The sequence below is a fragment of the Lepisosteus oculatus genome, chromosome 8, assembly GCF_040954835.1.
Source record: "Lepisosteus oculatus isolate fLepOcu1 chromosome 8, fLepOcu1.hap2, whole genome shotgun sequence".
Taxonomy (NCBI): Eukaryota; Metazoa; Chordata; class Actinopteri; order Semionotiformes; family Lepisosteidae; genus Lepisosteus; species Lepisosteus oculatus.
In genome coordinates, this window is record NC_090703.1 from 43,458,059 (window position 1) to 43,477,981 (window position 19,923).

The following is a 19,923-nucleotide window of genomic DNA, read 5'->3' on the forward strand; positions in this document are numbered from 1 at the left end:
TTATTAATAAAAACATTTACCTATACTGTATGAAATGACATGTAATTTTTGTATTAACATAAGGAAACCTACAAATTAAAAGTTCACAAGTTATGTTATGCTGTATGTTGCCTATGAAAGACATTTATGTACAATACTCTTAAAAACTAATTAAAGTGTATCAGTGCAGAAATCCCCAAATGCTAATAACAACCTTGTCAAATATTCTGAATGCAGTTAAGCACCACTATTTAAAAAAAATACTGTGAGAAGTGAATGTTTAATTCCCAGGCAAAAACACTTCCAAATATGTTTTATATTGAATCTTTGTTATTTCAATTTAAAAGTCATATATACCGTATAACACAGGATAGATTTTACTCACTAAGATACAGTGGTTTCCTCTGTGGCACCTAAATTTGGTGGTTTTGCCGGTGCTGGACATCTAGTAGGTGGGTCAGGAGGTCTCATTGGAGGCCTGGTGATCATGTGCTTCTCTGATGGTGATTTCACTTTTAATACACTGTCCCCATCCCCTGCAAGGCAAGGATCACAAAGATTTCATCTCAATGCTCATATCATAGAATTCAACCTGCAGTCAAATCTGACATAACGGAACACTGTTAAAAAGAGAAATTCACTGTTTAATATCAATACACATATTTCACTTGCTCACCTAAAAAGAACTGGAAATGACTATACACCCTAAATTAGGCTGAATAGGTATTGTGAATGTAACTTTCTACCCACTAAAACTACAATATGTTTAATCTGAATGATTTAAAAAGCAAGCCAAAAAAGATACTTTTAGTAAAAACAATATATATCTTATGTTCTGCCTAGAATTGCTCCTTCTTAACATTGTGATTAAACACTTCGGAAATGTATTATTTTGCTTTTAAAATGAAAGATACCACCACTGTACATTAATAATTGAAAATAAACAATAAGTGCTTATACCCACTCCCTCCTTGTCAAAGACAATAGATGTGTCTCTCCCTCTCTGAGTAAATTCGGTGATTCATGACAGCTTTAATTTTCCCATTCATTCTCTCATACACACTCATAATATAATTGGAGAGGCACCTCAAATTGTGTTCAATGTCATAAATAAAGCAACTTAAAAATGTGAGCGACTTCTTACTGTCTTTTGTGCATGGCAAAAATCTAAATGTCAAGAACAGGGGAAGCCTTGCTTTGGGATGGAAAAACGCGTTTTCCCTCTTTACCAGAAGCTGTGCTGCGAGGGGGAGGTTTTCGATTCTGAAAAGAAGATGCTCTGGTCACATTGATGCTTGTCTCCCCATTGGCCGTTGCATTATCAGGTTTCTGTCCCCCATCCTGCAGCCTAGCCACCAATTTCGCAACGTCAGAGTCAGAGTGTCTTTCAGGACGATGGGCCACCTTAGGCACCAAGGCCTGTTTTTGTCCAGACTCCTTGACATTGACATGGGGAACATAGTTTGCTAATTTTGTCCGCTGGAGTGGAACAGGGCTGGCTTGAGAGGTGTCGTCTGTTTCAGTTCCATCTGACCTGCCGCCATTTTCAGCATCAATGTTGGAGTCAACTGTTAAAGAGCATAAAGCAAAAAAAAACAGTTTGAAACCACTCAGGACTTTTCCTCCTCTCTCCCTACCCCCAAAGAGAGCTTACAAGCTCATTATTTGGCCTCAGCATTATATCAGATCAAACAGAACACACATCATTATGTCAGATCAAACAGAACACATTCGCCATAGCTAAAACAGACTTTTAAACTTTCCCTTACTGAGGGGAGTCCTGAGTCCCAAGTATGGGTCTGGTGAAAACTAACAATATCGTTCATATCTCCCATAAACATTACATAAGAGGTTTCATTAAGTCAGCTGTTAAGCTGTCAGTTAAGAAGGCACAAAAACTTGCACAGAACATTAGAAATAAAACAAATTTTAAATTGAGCAGATCCCTCAAAGTTAACAATCTTCTATAATTGCTCTAGTGTAGGCAAGTTTCAACACTGCTGTATACTGTACATATGCTCCTTAATTTGCCAGATTCTTGAAGAGCTTTTTTTAACATCTAAAGAAAAATCTGAAACAAAAACAAAACAAAAGCTCGTTCAAATATACCAGCACAATACATTTTGTGTCCAAAAACACCACTTTACCATGAAAAACAGCAGTGTAAAAAACTGTACTTACTTCATAAATCTATGAATTTCCTATCTTTCTCAGTTATTTAAATATTTTTGAGGAATATTCCAAAATTCGTCAGATAACAACTACAGTAATAACAGCAGTCTGAAAAACCTACAGTATATTTGAAAGAGTGAAAGAGTATTAATGTTTGGAAGTGGACTGCTATACATTTTCGTTGTTTTGTAAGACGCATTTTCATTTAGAATTAAGCTCCATATAAATACAGCAATTGATCCTGTATTTGTACACCTGATTGTATCACATGTTTGTTTGTTTTTCCGGAGGTAACCGATACAGTAAGGTCTTGATTAATTTAGTTGTGTGAAATAAACCAGATGAAATTCTGAAATTAATTAAAATAAATGGCTGTAATATTTAATCACATCCAAATAGCTGATATTATTTGTTGAATGCTAATATGTTTTTCAATTCCCTTTGTACTTTTATGCTTTCCCAATTGGGAATAATAATTTGTTAGGCAACTTGGCTTTACACTGATATCCCTGTATAGTACAGAATGAATATATTCTATGCATGTACTCCTATGACATGACCACCTGTCAGAGTCATCCATCATTTCACACACTGCAAACTCTAAAATGCTTTAAAGGTCAGTAAACATCTATCAGAGTTGTGATGTAACTCTCTCTGATAATATTGGAACGAATTGTGAATTTGGCAAGTCCCTGCAGCTGATATTTAATAACAAGACAACGATAATTTTGAAATTGTATTATTAGCCAACTATGACTTGGGAAGCCATAGTTGGCTAATGACTTTGCCAAGGTGGATGATGGCAGGAATATACTGCTCAACATTATTTCTGAGTATCTTTACTTGGTAAGCCTTAGGAGCCCCTTTTAAAGTTTGTGTAAAACAGCTTCCTTTGATTAAATTTATATATTTTTTTAATTATGCCATCAGTGGCCTTAAACCATTTACAAAAAGACAAAAAATGGGGGAAGAAGTCTGTTTGTAGATCTGTGTCTATTAACTTTAAATGGGAGATAAATCATATGATGATCTAGTTTTCAGTAGAGAACAGACACAGGAGAAACTGATGTCAAAATAGAAGTTTGAATTATTCTTATAAGATTGCCTTTCTTATCTATGGTATAGATTGAGCTAAAAATACATAAGTATTTAATAGGGACTTGAGATCAATAAAGTAATAGATAAAATTCCCATTCAATGGCAGTTATTCTATTTTAATTCTTTTTTAATAGTTAGGCTATTTCATGCTTCACTATGATCTTAATTAGACCGACAAGCATAATTCATATCATATAGGTCATGGGCATGGAAGTACTTAATAACGTAAAGGGTAGAGTCAATGCTTTGATGATTTTCATAGAGTCTGTTGCAGTGTCAGTATTTAATGTCAGTATCTTGCTATAGCTCAGGCACATAGTACAAAGTCTAAGAAAACAAAGCAATATTTGAATGAAAATGAATAATATACTGTTTGGTTGATAGCTTTCATTTTTCTAACTGTGCCATTCAATGCCAAATGTGCCAACTAATTCATGGTTTGATCAAAGAAGTATCATTTAAATTGCACTCTGAAACATGCTTTGTGACTAATTCTATAGATCTGACACTGAACATGTATACAACCATAGTCATTTTAAATAACAGGGGGAAAGGACACTGAAAGATCGATAGCAGATCAATAAACATCTCATGGCACAAAGCAAAAATGTTGCTATTTGTCTAAGGGTGTTCAACAAAATACAAGCAGTTATCACAGTGTATGATTAAAACTGAATTGAATCCCCTTAATTCTATTTAAGTGACCTATGAACAAAGCTTTTAGCAATGCAAAATATGTTAACTGGTCTTTCATCTGAAAATGTGATTATGAAAAATTTCATTGCGTACAAGAAAAAAAACAGTAACAAATGTTAATGGCATTTATGTTTGACACACGAAGATGAAAACCAAATTACGGCTAAATGTCCTTCCAGTTCAATTAATGTACCAATAACAACAGCTAACAGTACCAACAATAACAGGTTTATGTTTCCTTCTGACCCCTTGGGACTGGGAGGATAAACAATACAGGAGGTGTTGGATAAACTGAAAGGCTTAGCAATGCCAATTGTAAAGAAGGAACCTCTTCAAAATGAACAGGCACTATATAACAAACACAAAAGCCTTACTCAGACTTCTTCTCTGCAAAGGAGAATCAAATATTCTACCTCTACAAACAAGACGTTCTGAAGAAAATCATGTAGCCATTCATGATCAATATTAATATTACTTTGACTTTTACAGACATTGCTTATATTCAGATGGATTTGGCCCCATGCATATGAAATGTTGAAGCTACACATATTAGATAAGGAAAAGCTCTCAATGGTTAGTCTTCCTTTAAGACTGTATGTTAGCTAGATATCAAGGGATGAATGTCTATGACATAACAATGCACCTACCATCAGCATTCTCAAACTGGCAGTGGTTGAGAACAGGCCGAGGGCGAGGTGGACGTTTGGAGATGGTGATTGGCTGCCGTTTCCTTGGGTTTACTCTGGGCGGGGGAATAGGAGGAGCTGTGCTTTCCTCTGGTGCGGCACTAAAGATCTGCAGGTTAAATGGTTCTTGTGAGCAAGAATAAAAACCAACCAGCCAAACTGGTTCGCTGGAATTCAACATGTAGCAGCAAAAGTCATTTAAAAGAACTAGTAGGAACACAGATTATTTTATTGAACACACAGATAAAAGTATTTATCAACTTGCCAAAATACAGAAGCACGTGATATAAGGTTGAAAGGTATCAGAGGCTGGAATAAAGAAACAGAAGAAAATTAAAGATTTTTGCTTAAAAGGTACTTTGACAGTTCACTTCTAAATGTATTTCAGTCCAATGTAAATCACTGAAAGGATTAGATCAAGAAACTATAATGCCATTTATAGTTTTAGCTTTAGTCATTAGCTTTTTAGTCATTTTACCTTATTTTCAAAATGATTACATTCGAGACCACAGAATAGCGAGATGTGTTTATTGTAGTGAATGACACCAAAATATTTTAGTGTTAATGAATTTTGAATTGTCCTTTTATTTTTTCTTTGGACTTGAAATTAATTAAATTACTTAATTATTGCCAAAGAACAATAATTAAAAACCTAGATGCGTTTTGTGTAGGTGACCTACTGTATGCAGTTGTTAAATTGAGGATTGCTATTTTACATTGGTGAATTTCCATTTATCCTAAACTCAGCTTCTTGTTTTCTAAATACAAATACAATTTCATATTAAAATTAACCTCACCCCCCCAAAAAAAACAAACAAACAAATATCGGTGTTGTGGTGTTGTCCAGATTTCCCTTGAAAATTCTGTGGCCAGCAAAACAAATCGGTCTTCTGCGTGATTGTCTTCCTAATCCTCTCCATGGTACACAAGGCCAAGCTACATATCTTATATGAATGTTTTTGTGTCTGTTCCAATATGTGTTTGGTTACATTTGAACTGCTTATTTTAAACGTGTCAGAGTTGTGACTGGCATTACCTTCTGATAGTCTTGTATAAGAATCTCAATGACAATGTTCTGAAACTTGATATTGAGCATTGCTGCCACAGTCTCTTCCTCGGCTCTCATTAGCGTTGGCCCGAAGATCACTCCCATGTTGGAAGGGGTCATAAGATTCTCTTCACTGTGATTGCACACACTGTGAAATGCATGTAGACACACACAAAGGGGGGGCTTTAGTTTACATTAGAAAGGGATAAGGTCTGCTTGGTGAACAACAGCAACTGTTTTTGTTTTAATCAGAAACAGCAGATGCCTCAAGCACATACCCCAACCACAAAATCAAACTGAGAAAGAAGACTCTCACTGGCAACTTACCGAGGCTGGAAGGAAAGACTGGGAAGAGTACCAAACAAGAGGTTTCAAACCCCTATCTTCTGTCTGCTGCCAAATCACTAGGCCTCCAGAGTAATAACTGAAGGGCAGAACACATGTCACTGCCTGCTTCTGTTCAAAATTGCTGTACCCAAAGGAAGTCTAATACTTTACACATCACATTTAAATGCTTTGTCAGAGCAGAGGTTGGATTGAAGTGCAGGAATTTCTAGTGTTACCAAGACGAGAAAAAAAGCACAAAGTGTACAAACGTGAGTCGTGTGACCCATCCCATTCAGGCAGATAGGTATTTTTTGGTTGTAAGTAGCTATCCAAGTATCTCATCCAGCCTTTTTTTTTAAAGAAGTCAACGTATCAGCTACAACAAGATGGCTAGGTACAATAAGTTGCTCAGACCACCACAGTGGCTTGTGTAAAGAAGTACTTCCTGTTCTCATTTTTCATTGCATCTTCCATCATAGTTTTCACTTGTATCACATAGCAAACAATGTACGTACATGTACATACTGTATAATATAACAAAAAGGCTGTGGTGAAATAATAACATACAGTATATAGATTCAATTTATTTTCCCTGAACTCTAAATATCCACTGATGTTTTGGAAAGACCAAGCATGCAATTTGGAAAGACCAAGCATACAACAATATTTGTCTTGTCCAAATGTTTTTCTCTTAAATTCTTTTCATCAGGATACCATATTAGGATTGACTGAGAAACAGTGGAGAAAAATAAATTCAGTTCTGTGAATAACGTTTCGATATACTGTACATCGTAAGCAAATCTTGACAGAATTATATATACAATAACAGGATCCTAGAAGGTAAAACTAATGTCACCACTTCAATAAGCTTATATCTTCCACTCAATATTATTTGAAATCAGAATGACCTTTGAATGCAACTACTATGAAATAGAGGCCTTAAACAATACTCTCCTGGCAGGCATGTATCAGGAGATTCCTTAAGTCATCATACTGCAGGTGATCCAGCTGGATCCTTGGTGTTAGTCTCCTTCAGTGCATTTATTCACTAGTCTTCAAGAACTTTCTTGTGTTACAAAGTTCATCTTTAACTGAGACTTGAAGCAATGAGTACCAAAAGAACAAATAAGTAGTTTTACAGTATGTAGTTATGAAACATACTGAAGTGAGTAATAACAGCTAAGCCACAACACATTTAAAAACCAAGATGTTTTCAAGGAAATTCAAATGAACAGCAAACAAATAATGTAAAGTGCTTTGCTGAATTTCATATGTGAAACTTTATGACAGATTCTACTTTTGTGATATCCTATAAAAAAAGCTTTGCTTTTTTAAAGCCAAGTTGGTATGCAGCAGTTTTATTTTATTTTGAATGCTTGAGTCAAAACTGTGCGTTGCCCTCACAAAGAAAAGCTGTCACGGAATATCTAATGTGTAAGAATAAAACAATGTATTTTTCTATTATTTTTGTATTAAAACAGCCTGCAAAATACATCTTCATTCTAGAGATTTAATTTTACTTTACCCGTACTGAAACCACAAATGTATAATGGACATCCACTTAGCTCAATTTAATGATCAGATAAAATGGCAAAGTCACAAAAATACATTTGCTTCTATTTGAATACCTTATTATTTATAATTACCTTCTAACATTATGCAAATATTTAATCTCCATGGTCATAAATAGTGGTGTGTGCCATTTTAAATAATGATCATAATGTGTGGCAAAACATTAACTGTCATTCAAGAACTTTGTGTTTTGATACTTTCTTTGCCAAGTATTAAAACACAAAGATTTGTATTAAAACACAAAGCAGTATGACAAATCCCTGACAGTCATGTCTCCCTTTCCTAAACAAGATTTGCATTTCAATTAACTTACATGACCACCTGGGTAACTTGCGAAAAGCAAACATATTCAAGGCCATTGTCTGTGTTTCTAAAATTGAAGAAATGTCAATGGCGGATCTCCAATTGTGAAAAAGGACCTGGTGGAATTTAACTTAAAACACATAGAGAATTCCATGTTTTATGGTTTAGAGGAATTTGTCTTATGGAACACTCTGCTAGAAAATGATGATTACAGACCATATTATAGGGGTCAGTGGATGGTATAGCAGTGGTTAGCATTGAAACCTCACAGTTTTACGGCCCTAGTTTCATTTCTGGATACGTGCTATCTGAGTAGAGTTTGTGTGTTCTCCCTATGGTTGTGTGGGTTTCCTCCAGGTGCTCCAGTTTCCTTCCACAGTCCAAAGTCATACATGTAGGTTAATTGGCTTCTGGGAAAATTGGCGGTTTTGTGAGTGTGTGTGTCTGTGTCTGTCAGCCCTGCAATGGACTGGCTATACCCTGGCTACGGCTCCCAGATAGAAAAAGGTATGGATGTATTTTCTGAGGGGCCCTTAAACAGAAATCTGGAGGGAAATACCACAGGGAGGAGTGAAGTACAGGTGAAGGGAATTTGTGTGGAGCAGAGAATGATCATTTTTATTTTTGTATTCCAGTTTGTTGTTTCTGAAAAATAACATAAGTTTGTTTACAAAAAATGTATAGTTAAGTATTGCCCCATCAAAGGAAAAACAGGTTTTCACTGGCTGTATGACTTACGCATGTAGTTGCAACAGTTTACTTCAGTCAATACTTTAATTAATCTGATATAATGGACCATCCCATTTTACAGAAACAAAAACCGCCAAACCCAGGTATAATTACGTGGATATCACTCACACAAAAAAATTATATGAAAGGAGAGTTAGGAAACTAATGAAACAACTGTTCCTTGAAAAGCTGGTTCTTACTTGACTAAATGTCTGGTCAGCAGGTTGAGCATCTCCCTGTTCTTCTCTGGGAGTTTGTAAACAAGGGAATGGATGGCACCCAGTCTGTAGTCCAGATTATCAGACTCTAAAAGCAGAGAAGTTCAATATCACTTGGAATGCGTTTCTTTCAAGTACCAGTTGCTGCTATACAGTACTTTGTACATACCGGAAAGGCATGGCTTCCAAGTTGTGAAACATTTTAAAAAGTTACTGTAAATATTTAATTAAAAATGGAAAGTGGCTTTACCTTAACGTGCCACAAATGGCAAATGGTTTTTCTATTCTTCCCTGTTTTTTTTTCCTAACCATTTGAGTATTTAAGTATTTCAGGAACAGCATTTATATTCTGACAACTAGTACCACCCTCTGGTGAAGCATAACATTGACAGAGTGGTAAAAAAGTTAGGAAGTGAAAATAGGAATGAACAAGGTTCAATTTGACTATGTGATACCATGAAAGAAATAACAAGATGAATCTTATATCCACTAGGATTTAAACAAATTCTGTCTTTTAAACAAAAATGTAGAATCCATCCTCCTGTGTGTAAAATGTCAATTAAGTAATACTGGCCTTGACAAGTAATACATCTGTATTTAAAGAAAATACAGCAATGAAATAATAAATTGATGATACATTACATATAATTGAATGTATCATGTACATGAAATGTGATACTAGAATCCACAGCATTCTATAATAAGCCTAAGGACATAGTAGAGGGCACAGTGCCATGATTTAAGTAGGTGGGTCTAAGTAAAACACAGGCACACTTTGTAACCATGAGCTAAATAATGTTTTTTATTTACAGTGTGGGGATACACACCAAATAAAAAAAAAACAAAAGCCTTCAGTAGCTTTTGCCTTCTGGAGAATGTCGTTCAGACAAGAACCCTCAACATGTCTTCAGTTGCCTCTCTATTACAATACTCTATGTATTTCCACGTTTACAGTAGTCCATAGATTTTACAAATTGTACTGGAAGGCAGGTATTTTAGTCATTTTTTTTATTTTAAAAGCACCTATTCTGTTATATTAAATATCCATCCAATTTCGAATTCTCAATTAAATCATTAGGTCTGGGGCTCACAGCAATGACCTCTGTGTCCGTATGGAGACAAATAAGAAAGTGCGAACAGGCTCCTCTGGCGCGCCCACTATCTTAGCCATTTGTGTTTTGACACATTTCAAGCTCTGTTGCGAATTCCAGAAGTTTCAGTGCCAATTCGAACAGCAGCACATCCTTCACTGATGTCAACACAAGCTTACAGGTGACCTGAAAGTTGACCATGCTGACTAATCTCAACTCTACCCTGACAGTGCTGAGCCAGTTATGCACTTCTGCTACAGAAATCCCAGTCACAGTCAGAATGTAAAATGAAATACTTTGGTCTTTGACTATGGATTACCAGAGTCAAATGGAATATTACTTATCAAAGTTTCACAAAATGAAATCTGTTGCATTGTATATCTCTCATTATGTCTTAGGATCAAATACATTTCATTGTGAAATGCTCTTAAAAAAATAACTTCCACACACCTTGGACAGACAAGAGCAATATGAAAACAAATACAAATTTAGATTTTCCCACTATTCTCTTAGGTTAATATGCCATTTTCAGCATTAATGAAAATACTTTCTCTTCATTAGAGGAATTTAATACATTCTTCATACAGCTTGAACTCAGTTACTTCCCTTGCCAAATGAACCTTAAAAATAAGAAATAGGCAATTTGTCTGCAATGTAATAGCATAATGAAAAATTAAATGTACAAATGCTGCAATTGTAGTTCAGCCAGTTAACCTAGTTTGCGTAAGAAACCTTTGAACTTCCTTTTAACGGCAAAGCATATTGTACATACTGATTAAGTCAAAGAATTCTCAGAATTCACAACATTCACTGGCTGATGCACTCAGAAATGAAAATATAAACACCTGTGCCTCACTGATTTACCAAAGCTAGTAATTTAGCTACATTCAAAATTGCTCCTAGCAGGAATAAAGCCTAGCAGGAATAATGGCATAAAGCCTGGCAGCTAATTCTTTAAAGTTTCAGTTGAAAACACAATGTTTCAGGTTCATCAATGTGTTTGAAAGAAATAAAACATTGTTTTTGCTATCTAATAATTATGATCCCCTTTTGAGTTCTAACTTACCATCTGTTTTTTCCTGGCAAAGTACCAGTCAGAAACATAATCCTTAACTACAGCCCCAACTGCAATTTGCTCAAAGCGTTTAACTAATCTATCCAAATGGATCATGTTCTCAAATTTAAAAAGAACTTTTGATCCAAGCACGTACAAAATATATTAAGAAGTATAGAATGTTTTTCATGGAAATAGAATTATTTTAGATAGTTTATGCAATAAGCACTCTAAGACAAGTGTTCTATAAATTATTTACTGTGGTACGATTTAATAAAATCATTTTTGTGAAATGATATGAAAACTATACAGTACATAATCTTTTCCAAATACATAAGATTGTATATGCACTTCAGTCAACAAGAAATATCAAGCTTACTGGCAGCTAAGATAAGTTCCCTGTTTAGTTTGTAGGTCATCAATGGCTCAGAAAGACTCCTGCAAAAAAGAAACACAAAATGTAAAATCTGCTATTCTTACTTGTGTTATGTAAGAATTTTCCTTTCTGGATGAACTGTGAAAACTGAGCAATACAATTAAAATCACATTTTAATTATTACACAACAATATAGAAGTAAAAATATAATATGATACAGTACATACAGTAGTTTCCAGATGACAATTACAGCACACATCTTTCAAGGACAAATGTATATACACAATCTGAAGATTTTTAAAAAGAAAAATTAGTGCATTAGAACTGTCAGATTTTCTGGCAAAGCATTGCTTTCTGATGGGATTATCAGGCTTTACAGAAGTAGACTTCAATAATGCTCCAATAATCTAAAAGAAAATACTTATGTGGAATAAAAAATAAATTATCAACGTATACTATAGTAATATCGTGAGTTAGGATATTTGAGCACAATGAATTGCAACAGGAAAAAACAGTAGTAATTATATAAATGTTTGCCAAGCTATAACATATAATGGTGTGAATGCGAATGTCCATACACGATAACTTTATTTCCTCTGCAGTTTATTAAATACCATACAAAGTGTTTTACTTTACTTTTTTGTAGTGCACTTCTTTTTTAATATAATCATTTGATTTTGACCTTTACTGAACTGCGTGTTTTGTGTTATTTTGTTCAAAAGCAAACACTACTCTCTCCAACTGTACTTATTAAATTCACATTTTGAACCACCTGCATTATCCCTTTGTAATCCTGGCAGATATTAGTGTTCCATACAAGAGGTTAGAGAGTTCAAATATTTGTAAAGATATCACTATTGCACAGCATCTTTAGGTTGTGTCATTCAGGCAAACAGTTCTAACAAGTCTTGGCATAAAGAGTGTTTGGAATGACAGTTGAAAGGCAGATGAAATCCTAGCCATGGTAAAGGGGCTGCTGCCATCTAATCTCACAAGCACTAACAGCAGAAAGAAATGTTGAACTGGCCCTGGCATACGGGCGCCATGCCATGGGCAAGATGGGACATCACGTTCCCCAAGAGGCGGCACACAATTAGCTCAGCGCCAGTAAGGGCAAGCCAGTCTTGATTCCCTGTGAAACAGAAAAATCTTGGGCGCCTTAAGGCTCGTGGTGACATCAGTGAGAGAAGTGCCAATTCCTGGCCTCCAGTGAGCACTGAGCTTCCTACTGTAGAATTGACTGCTCCCGGGGTGGGCAGGTTGGAGGACAATCTATGAGCCCAACCTTAATCTCCCCTTTGGTGTGAGCCATGGTATTAAAGACAAATCCTTGTGTGTCCAGATTTGCTGGTTATATTATTGAAAAAAATAATAACTGGCAACTACACAAACTCCATCCAAATTGCGACACATTTATCAGGCAGTCAATCACTTTGTAAAAGAAAAAAAATAGTTGTGGTAAATCAAGCAGAACAACAATCAGATTACATTGATATTCACATAGTTTCATAATTCTCAGATTTACTCTTTCAACATCCTTGAACACAGACTGCTTTTGTGTTCTTTTGAGTGCAAGAGACATGGTTCCACAAAAATATTTCTTTCCTGTATTATTTTAATGTTGCTCATCTTCACAAAAATGTAGCAAGACTTGTGATTCAGTTCACTTGTTTGAATATTTCTCTAGCTGTGCTCTGTAACCACCACAACGCAATGCCTCTTTACTTAAAAAGAATGCTTACACATGAGAAAATGTTCCTGAATTCAAAATGAAGCGATGAAGAGGACATAGCATCTTCTGCAGAGATTAAAGTCTTTACTAAAAACAATCTACTGTAGCTCTAAGATGCTGTTGACTGCTTTTTGTTGTACTACCGTACATGTATTAGTTAAATAAAAATTGTACATACCTGAGGTAGAATTTCATTGAACTAGTGATGGTTTTAATATCCCAGTCGCTGTTATAAAAATCGACATCCCCTGGACATTTGGGATCTGCAAGGAATGATGCATATAATTATATAATATAATTATAATTTTTTTTTCTATTCATTTCTACTTTTAATATTTTAAACACCTTATGAAGTGGACAGTGAAGAGACAAACCCTTACCTAGATCTGTCAAACATAGGAAATCCACTACTCAGTGTCACTGATCCCCGCTTTTATGGGTGACAGCTAAGAGGTTAACATAGTGTTACTGTAGGTTCCCAGTAATAATATTTATTTTTCCCTGATGTGAAACTAGCCCAATAGAAACCCTGCCAAGATCAGCAAAAATCAGAATGAGCCATAACAAGTGACTGTCAAACCTCATCAAAACTGGGATTAATTTTAACAAACTGTAACAACAATCAAAACCCCTCATGAGTAGCCAACTGAAAAATCCATCCACAAAAGATCCACAATTGTTCCCATTATACCAGCTGTTTCCAGTTGTATTTGGTTTTGGTACAGTTTCTCTTTGATTTGGAAAATTGTCTTTCTCTCTCTTCTCTTCTAGGTCCCTTTTCAGGCCATAAAGGCCCATAGGGGGAATAGGGGGCAAAGACCACCATTTTTCTCGACCATCCAACACTGGAGGTGGAGGTGATGTGGTCACCATCACACTCCAGCCAACCTATTACCCCTGAAAGGATTAACCCCCGGTAATCATTAGGAAAGCTGACTGAGCCGTCTGGAAGGAATTAGAGCAAGCTACATCTCTTGTCCCTACCTGGGATTGAACCCGGGACCTTCCGGTCAGGAGCTAGACACCCTTGCCGTCTGAGCTCCGGAAAATTGTTTTTAAATGAATAAAATACATTATTTTAGTGTTCTATGGCAAAGACAAAGACAACAACTATCTGTTAAATATACTGTATATAACCTATTCAATAATAAGATGTGTTTGTTCAATGAGACCGAAATGTGATTTGGGATTACATCTAAAATTCTATGGTGATCTATCACTTTCCCACAGTATACAGTAAATATATGAGTTATTCAAATTCATAATAATGGAAATATTTGTTTTTGAGACTTAAAGTGTGATTTCTCACAAATACTACCTATGTACTACTGTACACAGTAGCATAAACATAGCTAAGAAAACAGAACACTTTCTACCACTCTTTAAATTTTTTAGTGACACTTCTGCTGGTTCTCTCTTTCTGTTTTTCATTCAGCATGCATCAGAAAAGGAAAATGGTATTAAAACCACTACATAATGTATGTTCTTCTGACTATTAGTTTTAAAATAAATTATTATTTCAATTAAGTCAGTTTACAATTGAAATGGGAAGATTGATAAAATCCCTTTGAATGGGTTGTAATCTTTCTGGTTTAAATATTTTACCAATACTCATTGATTAGATTATCCTTGGAAAGCATGTGTCACGATTGTTACTCCTCCTTTTAAGGGCGCTCCAGCCCTTCCTCGTTCTGTCCCATTCCCCACACCTGTTCCTTATTTCAGCCCCTCTTTCGTTCCACCTTTAAAGCCAGATGCAGGCGTTTGCCCGGAGCTTCTCATTGAATCCCGTTTCGTGAGAGCCCGGGGTCCTGCTGCGTCTGGCTCCGTTATGGTTTTAGTTTCCTGTTCCTGTTCCTGTTCCTGATTCCTTGTTCCGCCGGTCCCGACCCGGATCTGGTTTTTAATTACTTTGGATGGATACCCTGGTCTTGGACTTTGCCTCCCGTTTTGGATTTCCCTTTTAGATTTATGCTTGGATTGTTTGCCCCAGACTCACTTACCCTGGACACCTGCTCACCTCGGACACGCCCCCCTGTCTCCTGACCCACTCGTGCATGTTATTTTTCCCTATTGTTTCTTCACCTTCCTGATCGTGTCGTCCGCATAGGGCCCAGAAAGAACTGTTCCTGACAGCATGGTGGCACAGTGGTTAGAACTGTTGCCTTGCAGAGCTGGGGTCAATTCTGAACCTGGAGTGCTATGTGTGTGGAGTCTGTATGTTCTCCCTGTGTTCATATGGGTTTCCTGCAGTTTCCTCCCACAGTCCAAAAACATACCGGTAGGGTAATTCACCTCTAGGAGAACTGGCCCTGGTGTGAGAATGTACACCCGTGTTTGTGTCTGTCTGCCCTATCATGGACTGGCGTCCCATCCAGGGTGTACCCAAAGGGCTTGCCTTGTGCCCACTGTTTGCTGGAATAGGCTGCCCCGTAACCCTGAATTGGAAGAGGTGGTTAGAAAATGGATGGATGGATTACTATGCTGCACAATATTGTTTATGATTTTCCTCTGAAGGTGAAGTTTGACGGTGAGCATGCAGCTGTTGCCAAGGTAATATCCTCACCAAAGAAGGCATTTAAAAGCTTTTGTACTTGGATGTTGCTGCCAACTGTTCTGTAAACCCCTTCTTGTGTGAGTCCTGGAAGAGAAAAGTAGGTTATACCTTTTAAGTAAAAAACAATATTAATTAATCCTGCAGCACTTTGAATGCACTCTAGCCAAGACATATACAGTATAATTAATTTAATTTCTGCCTTAACAAGTTGCTGTTGTATCATGTCGGTGTGAATAGTGCTCAATACTCTAAAAAAATAATGAGACACGATGAAGCCCTTCTTTACTTAACAAGCACCACTGGATTACCGAGACCAGAACGGAAACGTTAAGAAAGCAGAAAGCTTCCATTATGAAACATTCAAGCTGAATTAGATATACCTGTAAACAAATTATTATCAGGTACTTGTGCCGGCGTGGTGAAGGCTGTTTTCAACTGCTGGCGGCTTAAATCTTACAGACTGTTTATTATAACAGTCAGAGTGATGCCGAGCCAACAGCAATGACTACATCACTTTTGCGGTAGTGCATTTTTACAATGAGGAAGTTGTTACAGGACCATGCACACCAAATTCCATTTCCTTCTTAAGTACACAGATGACGCAGAGCCTTGTTTTTTTGTTTACATCTGGCCCCTATTCAGAAAGCACAGTCCAATGAGGAAAGCACCCACTAGACATGACTCATTAAATTAGAACAAGCAGACACCACTGCCCTCCACAGGAGAAAAATGGATATCACAGATATAATACGAAGATTCTTTAAAGAAAAGGCTTTTTAGCAGTGCTTCTGTTATGGTGGGATGTGTCTCACCTTTCGCCTCCACATAATTGATGCACTTCCGAACAAACTTGAATCCTACTTCATTCAACTCCACTGCAAATGACATAAACATATGAGATAAATGTATGTGAGTTTGGTCTGCACACACATACCAAGTGTACTTTTTACAGTACTGTTTTTGAAAGTACTTCACCACTTTTTACTTTTAGGTGAAAATACATAAATAAAATGTTACCTACTTTCTGCTTGCTTGTGTATTGGGGAATGGTAAATCTGTAGCATAAAAACAAAACAAAAATTACATTTGGTAAGAAAAGCAACACACTGTGTTTTAGTGTTAAAAGAACTCATAAAATATATTCAATTTAATTATTTCTATTACAAATGTCACTGATATTAACCCCTAGTCATCCTTCTGTTTTTCCCACCTTGGTCTCTTAATGGCTTATTTTAAGCAGCTGTTCACTAAAACCGGTCTACCTTGGTACTGTTTCAAGGCTTTTATTCACTGCGGATCATACTGAGGACTGAGGACTGCATCCCTCTTATTATATTAATTTGAAATAGTATGGTTGCAGAAACAATGGAAATTGTGGTAGTAACGTACTGTAACTGTCACTAAAGGCTGCCAAGAACTGTCGCAAAACACTGAACGTTTCATATATATAGTGTATGTATGGTTTCATGTGTTATATGAGTTGTTTGAATATGCAGAGAGTTTTCAAATTGGATTAATTGGCAAGGACTCTGTATATATATTAGAATGCGTCACTGAGAAAAGGACAGCCCATATTTGGAAGCTGACCAAGTCTCTTCTGTAGAAACCTTTTTTGAGCCTTTTATGGGTTGAGTTCTTTCAATCACCACCTGAACTGTAAGTTACACTTCTGTCAGCGTGTGTTTAATGTTGAACCACATTCTCCCACAGAAGATAAGTGTCCCTGGGTGTCTCGGACACTAGTTTACCTCTTCCTTCTTTCAATAATTAATAATTATAGCAGTCAGCTCCATATATTTAAATCCTCCTATTCCTTACAGTTTATATACAGTCCTACTGTATATTTTGAGATCTTTATGCTAGATTTACAAAGTACTTGAAGGAAACTTTTCAAATGATGCTGTATAATTCATCATGTTATTTCATGCTCTTATTCACATTTACTACAATTAACTTGTATAGTCTATTTTCAGTTTTTGTCTTGGCTTTCTCATCCTTTTTATGCATATTTTTCTTTACCAGGTTTTCCACAGTTTAATTTTATAACTCTTTTATCATACTCTTATCACAGTGCTTTACTGTACTTTGCCCTGCTTTTGTCATGCAAATGACCTACACTGGATAGGATCCTATTACACATAGTGTAGTTCTACCATAAGGTGGCAGCAGTGAATCACAAAAGACGGTGACCTACAGGCTCTTTTCCATCCATTGCTTCCATCCATATCTTTCTGTCAAACTCCGAGAGGGCCTGCAGGGTGACAGGTACAGGTCTACAGAAACAATAAAACAAAGAAAACATCAGACCATGGGTTACAGGAATGGATGTATACTTGCCATTTTATCAGTTCTTCAATCAGGGCTGGAACTAGGTTTTGTTTTTGGGGATGATCTCCAAAAATATTTCCAGAATGTTGATGGGGTTCCAGTATCTCCATTACATTATCTCTTCAGGGATATGTTACTGTACCTGAAGAGATAATGTCAGATACTAGTTACATATTTTAGTGGGTTTTGGGGGAGAGGATGTCTCATGTGCTCATAAATTGGCCAAAAATACAACAGTGGTCTGTTTCCAGACTTTGTTGAAACCCCCCTTTTGACAACAAACTGCAATAAAATATTTTCAGATGCAAAGCATTGGACAAATATTAAGTTTGTCTGCAAAGTATAGAAAATAAAATCAGCTTCTGACTAAACATGAGACATTCCTGGTGTTCCCTTTCACAGTAATTAAAAGATATACTTTAAAGAAGTATTCACTGTAAAAAAAATGTTGAGGAATGTCAGTAAGAAACAGGCTCCTACAATCTTGGGTAGAATCTTTTAAAATCCTTCGCCACATTACATTATATCTTTCTGCACTCTACCTTTTTTTTCATTCAATGATAAGAAAGCTATAGTGTCAGAAAATGGAAAATACAGTATATCAGCCTGGTTTCCCACCTTTCATGGGTTTCGATATCAAAACAAAACCTCTTGTCTATAGAGTCTGTCTTCCGTCTAATGCAGGATTTTAGTTTTAGCTCTGTTGGTCCCTGCAAGGAAAGCACATTTAAAATATAGCATTAATGCAGAAAATGCACAAAAATACTTTTTTGTATTTTCCCCTTTATTTACTGAGGTTTATTTTGGCAATGGTGCTGGAATCACTGCTAAGAAATTTGTGGTGGGAAATTGTGGCTCAATTTTACACAGAAAACACAGAATTCTCATTAGTATTAAAAACAAGTGCAGAAGAGACCACCTCTAAATGAAATCAAATCTAAGACACTCAAACCTTTCTTTTGTTTGACATGTTAATGATCTTATTAGAACCACAATAAGTACATGTCAATGAATGAATTGTAAATGTGGCTTGAATATGGAATTTTTCATTTGTTAATATATATTATATTTAATCTTAAAATCTCCATTTCTATGCATAGAAATTACCTGATAGAAAACACCACAAGGTACCAGTGCTTGATACCCCAAGTGGTCAGGTTCCTCCTAAACCATTCAAATTCATTTGTCAGTAGAATTCACTTTCTTAAATTTTCTTTTTCCACGATGTTTAGGGTCCTTCACATACTAGGGCTAATTGATGTCCATGAGCTACAGTACTTCTTTTACATGTTTGCAATTGTTTGCAAAAGGAAATGAAACTGGTCGGCTTTTAACAAAATGCTATTAAAATAGTTTGAGACAGAGCTTTCAACTGATGTGCTCCTAAACTCCAATCTACTGAATTTAAGACGTGATCTTAATCTTGATACTTTTGAGTCGCAACTATTAGCAGGCCAGAGCTTATCCTGAAGTACAGGGTGCAAAGCAGGCCTCGAGAGCACAGGAAACTCAATGTGGAGAGAAAGTCACAAGACAGAGAACTCTATCAGTCCAAGAAACCATGTCTTTCAGCATTAGTGAGGAACGCCCAGAGACCTGTGAAATAATTGGGGAAAATGCACATTTCATAAAGGTAGACACTCTGGGGCATAACTGAACCTAGCAATACCATCCACCACACCGCCTTTTAATTATTAAGGTGTAAATCTGGTACAAATAAAAAATAATTATGCCAAGGTACAGTTAAGAATACGTCATTACATACACTAATAATCTCCATAATGAGGCACTGTTTGATTTCTGTTTCACACAGGATGTCCTCTTTCATTGAAACATACCTTTCTGTGGGTGTGTAAACAGATGTTTAGTAAGCAGACAATTACAATCCTTGTGTGTTTTACATTATTGCACAAGCATGAAGGGTAACACAAGACAACACTATAAGTATATAATGCAC

The 19,923-nt window shown here is 36.2% G+C and overlaps 1 protein-coding gene across 1 annotated transcript in view; it reads right to left on the minus strand.

Moving 5' to 3' along the window:
• Window positions 1-19,923, minus strand: part of ophn1 (oligophrenin 1) — a 64,785-nt gene that overhangs the window by 11,586 nt on the left and 33,276 nt on the right. Inside the window, exons 10-21 of the mRNA XM_015351465.2 lie at window positions 18,585-18,676; window positions 17,833-17,911; window positions 16,660-16,693; window positions 16,451-16,513; window positions 15,648-15,722; window positions 13,260-13,344; window positions 11,353-11,411; window positions 8,811-8,916; window positions 5,668-5,827; window positions 4,593-4,740; window positions 1,209-1,547; window positions 365-515 (exon numbers count right to left, since the gene is read on the minus strand). Coding sequence (XP_015206951.2) covers window positions 365-515; window positions 1,209-1,547; window positions 4,593-4,740; window positions 5,668-5,827; window positions 8,811-8,916; window positions 11,353-11,411; window positions 13,260-13,344; window positions 15,648-15,722; window positions 16,451-16,513; window positions 16,660-16,693; window positions 17,833-17,911; window positions 18,585-18,676 — 1,391 coding nt within the window. The remainder of the gene's footprint in view (window positions 1-364; window positions 516-1,208; window positions 1,548-4,592; window positions 4,741-5,667; window positions 5,828-8,810; window positions 8,917-11,352; window positions 11,412-13,259; window positions 13,345-15,647; window positions 15,723-16,450; window positions 16,514-16,659; window positions 16,694-17,832; window positions 17,912-18,584; window positions 18,677-19,923) is intronic.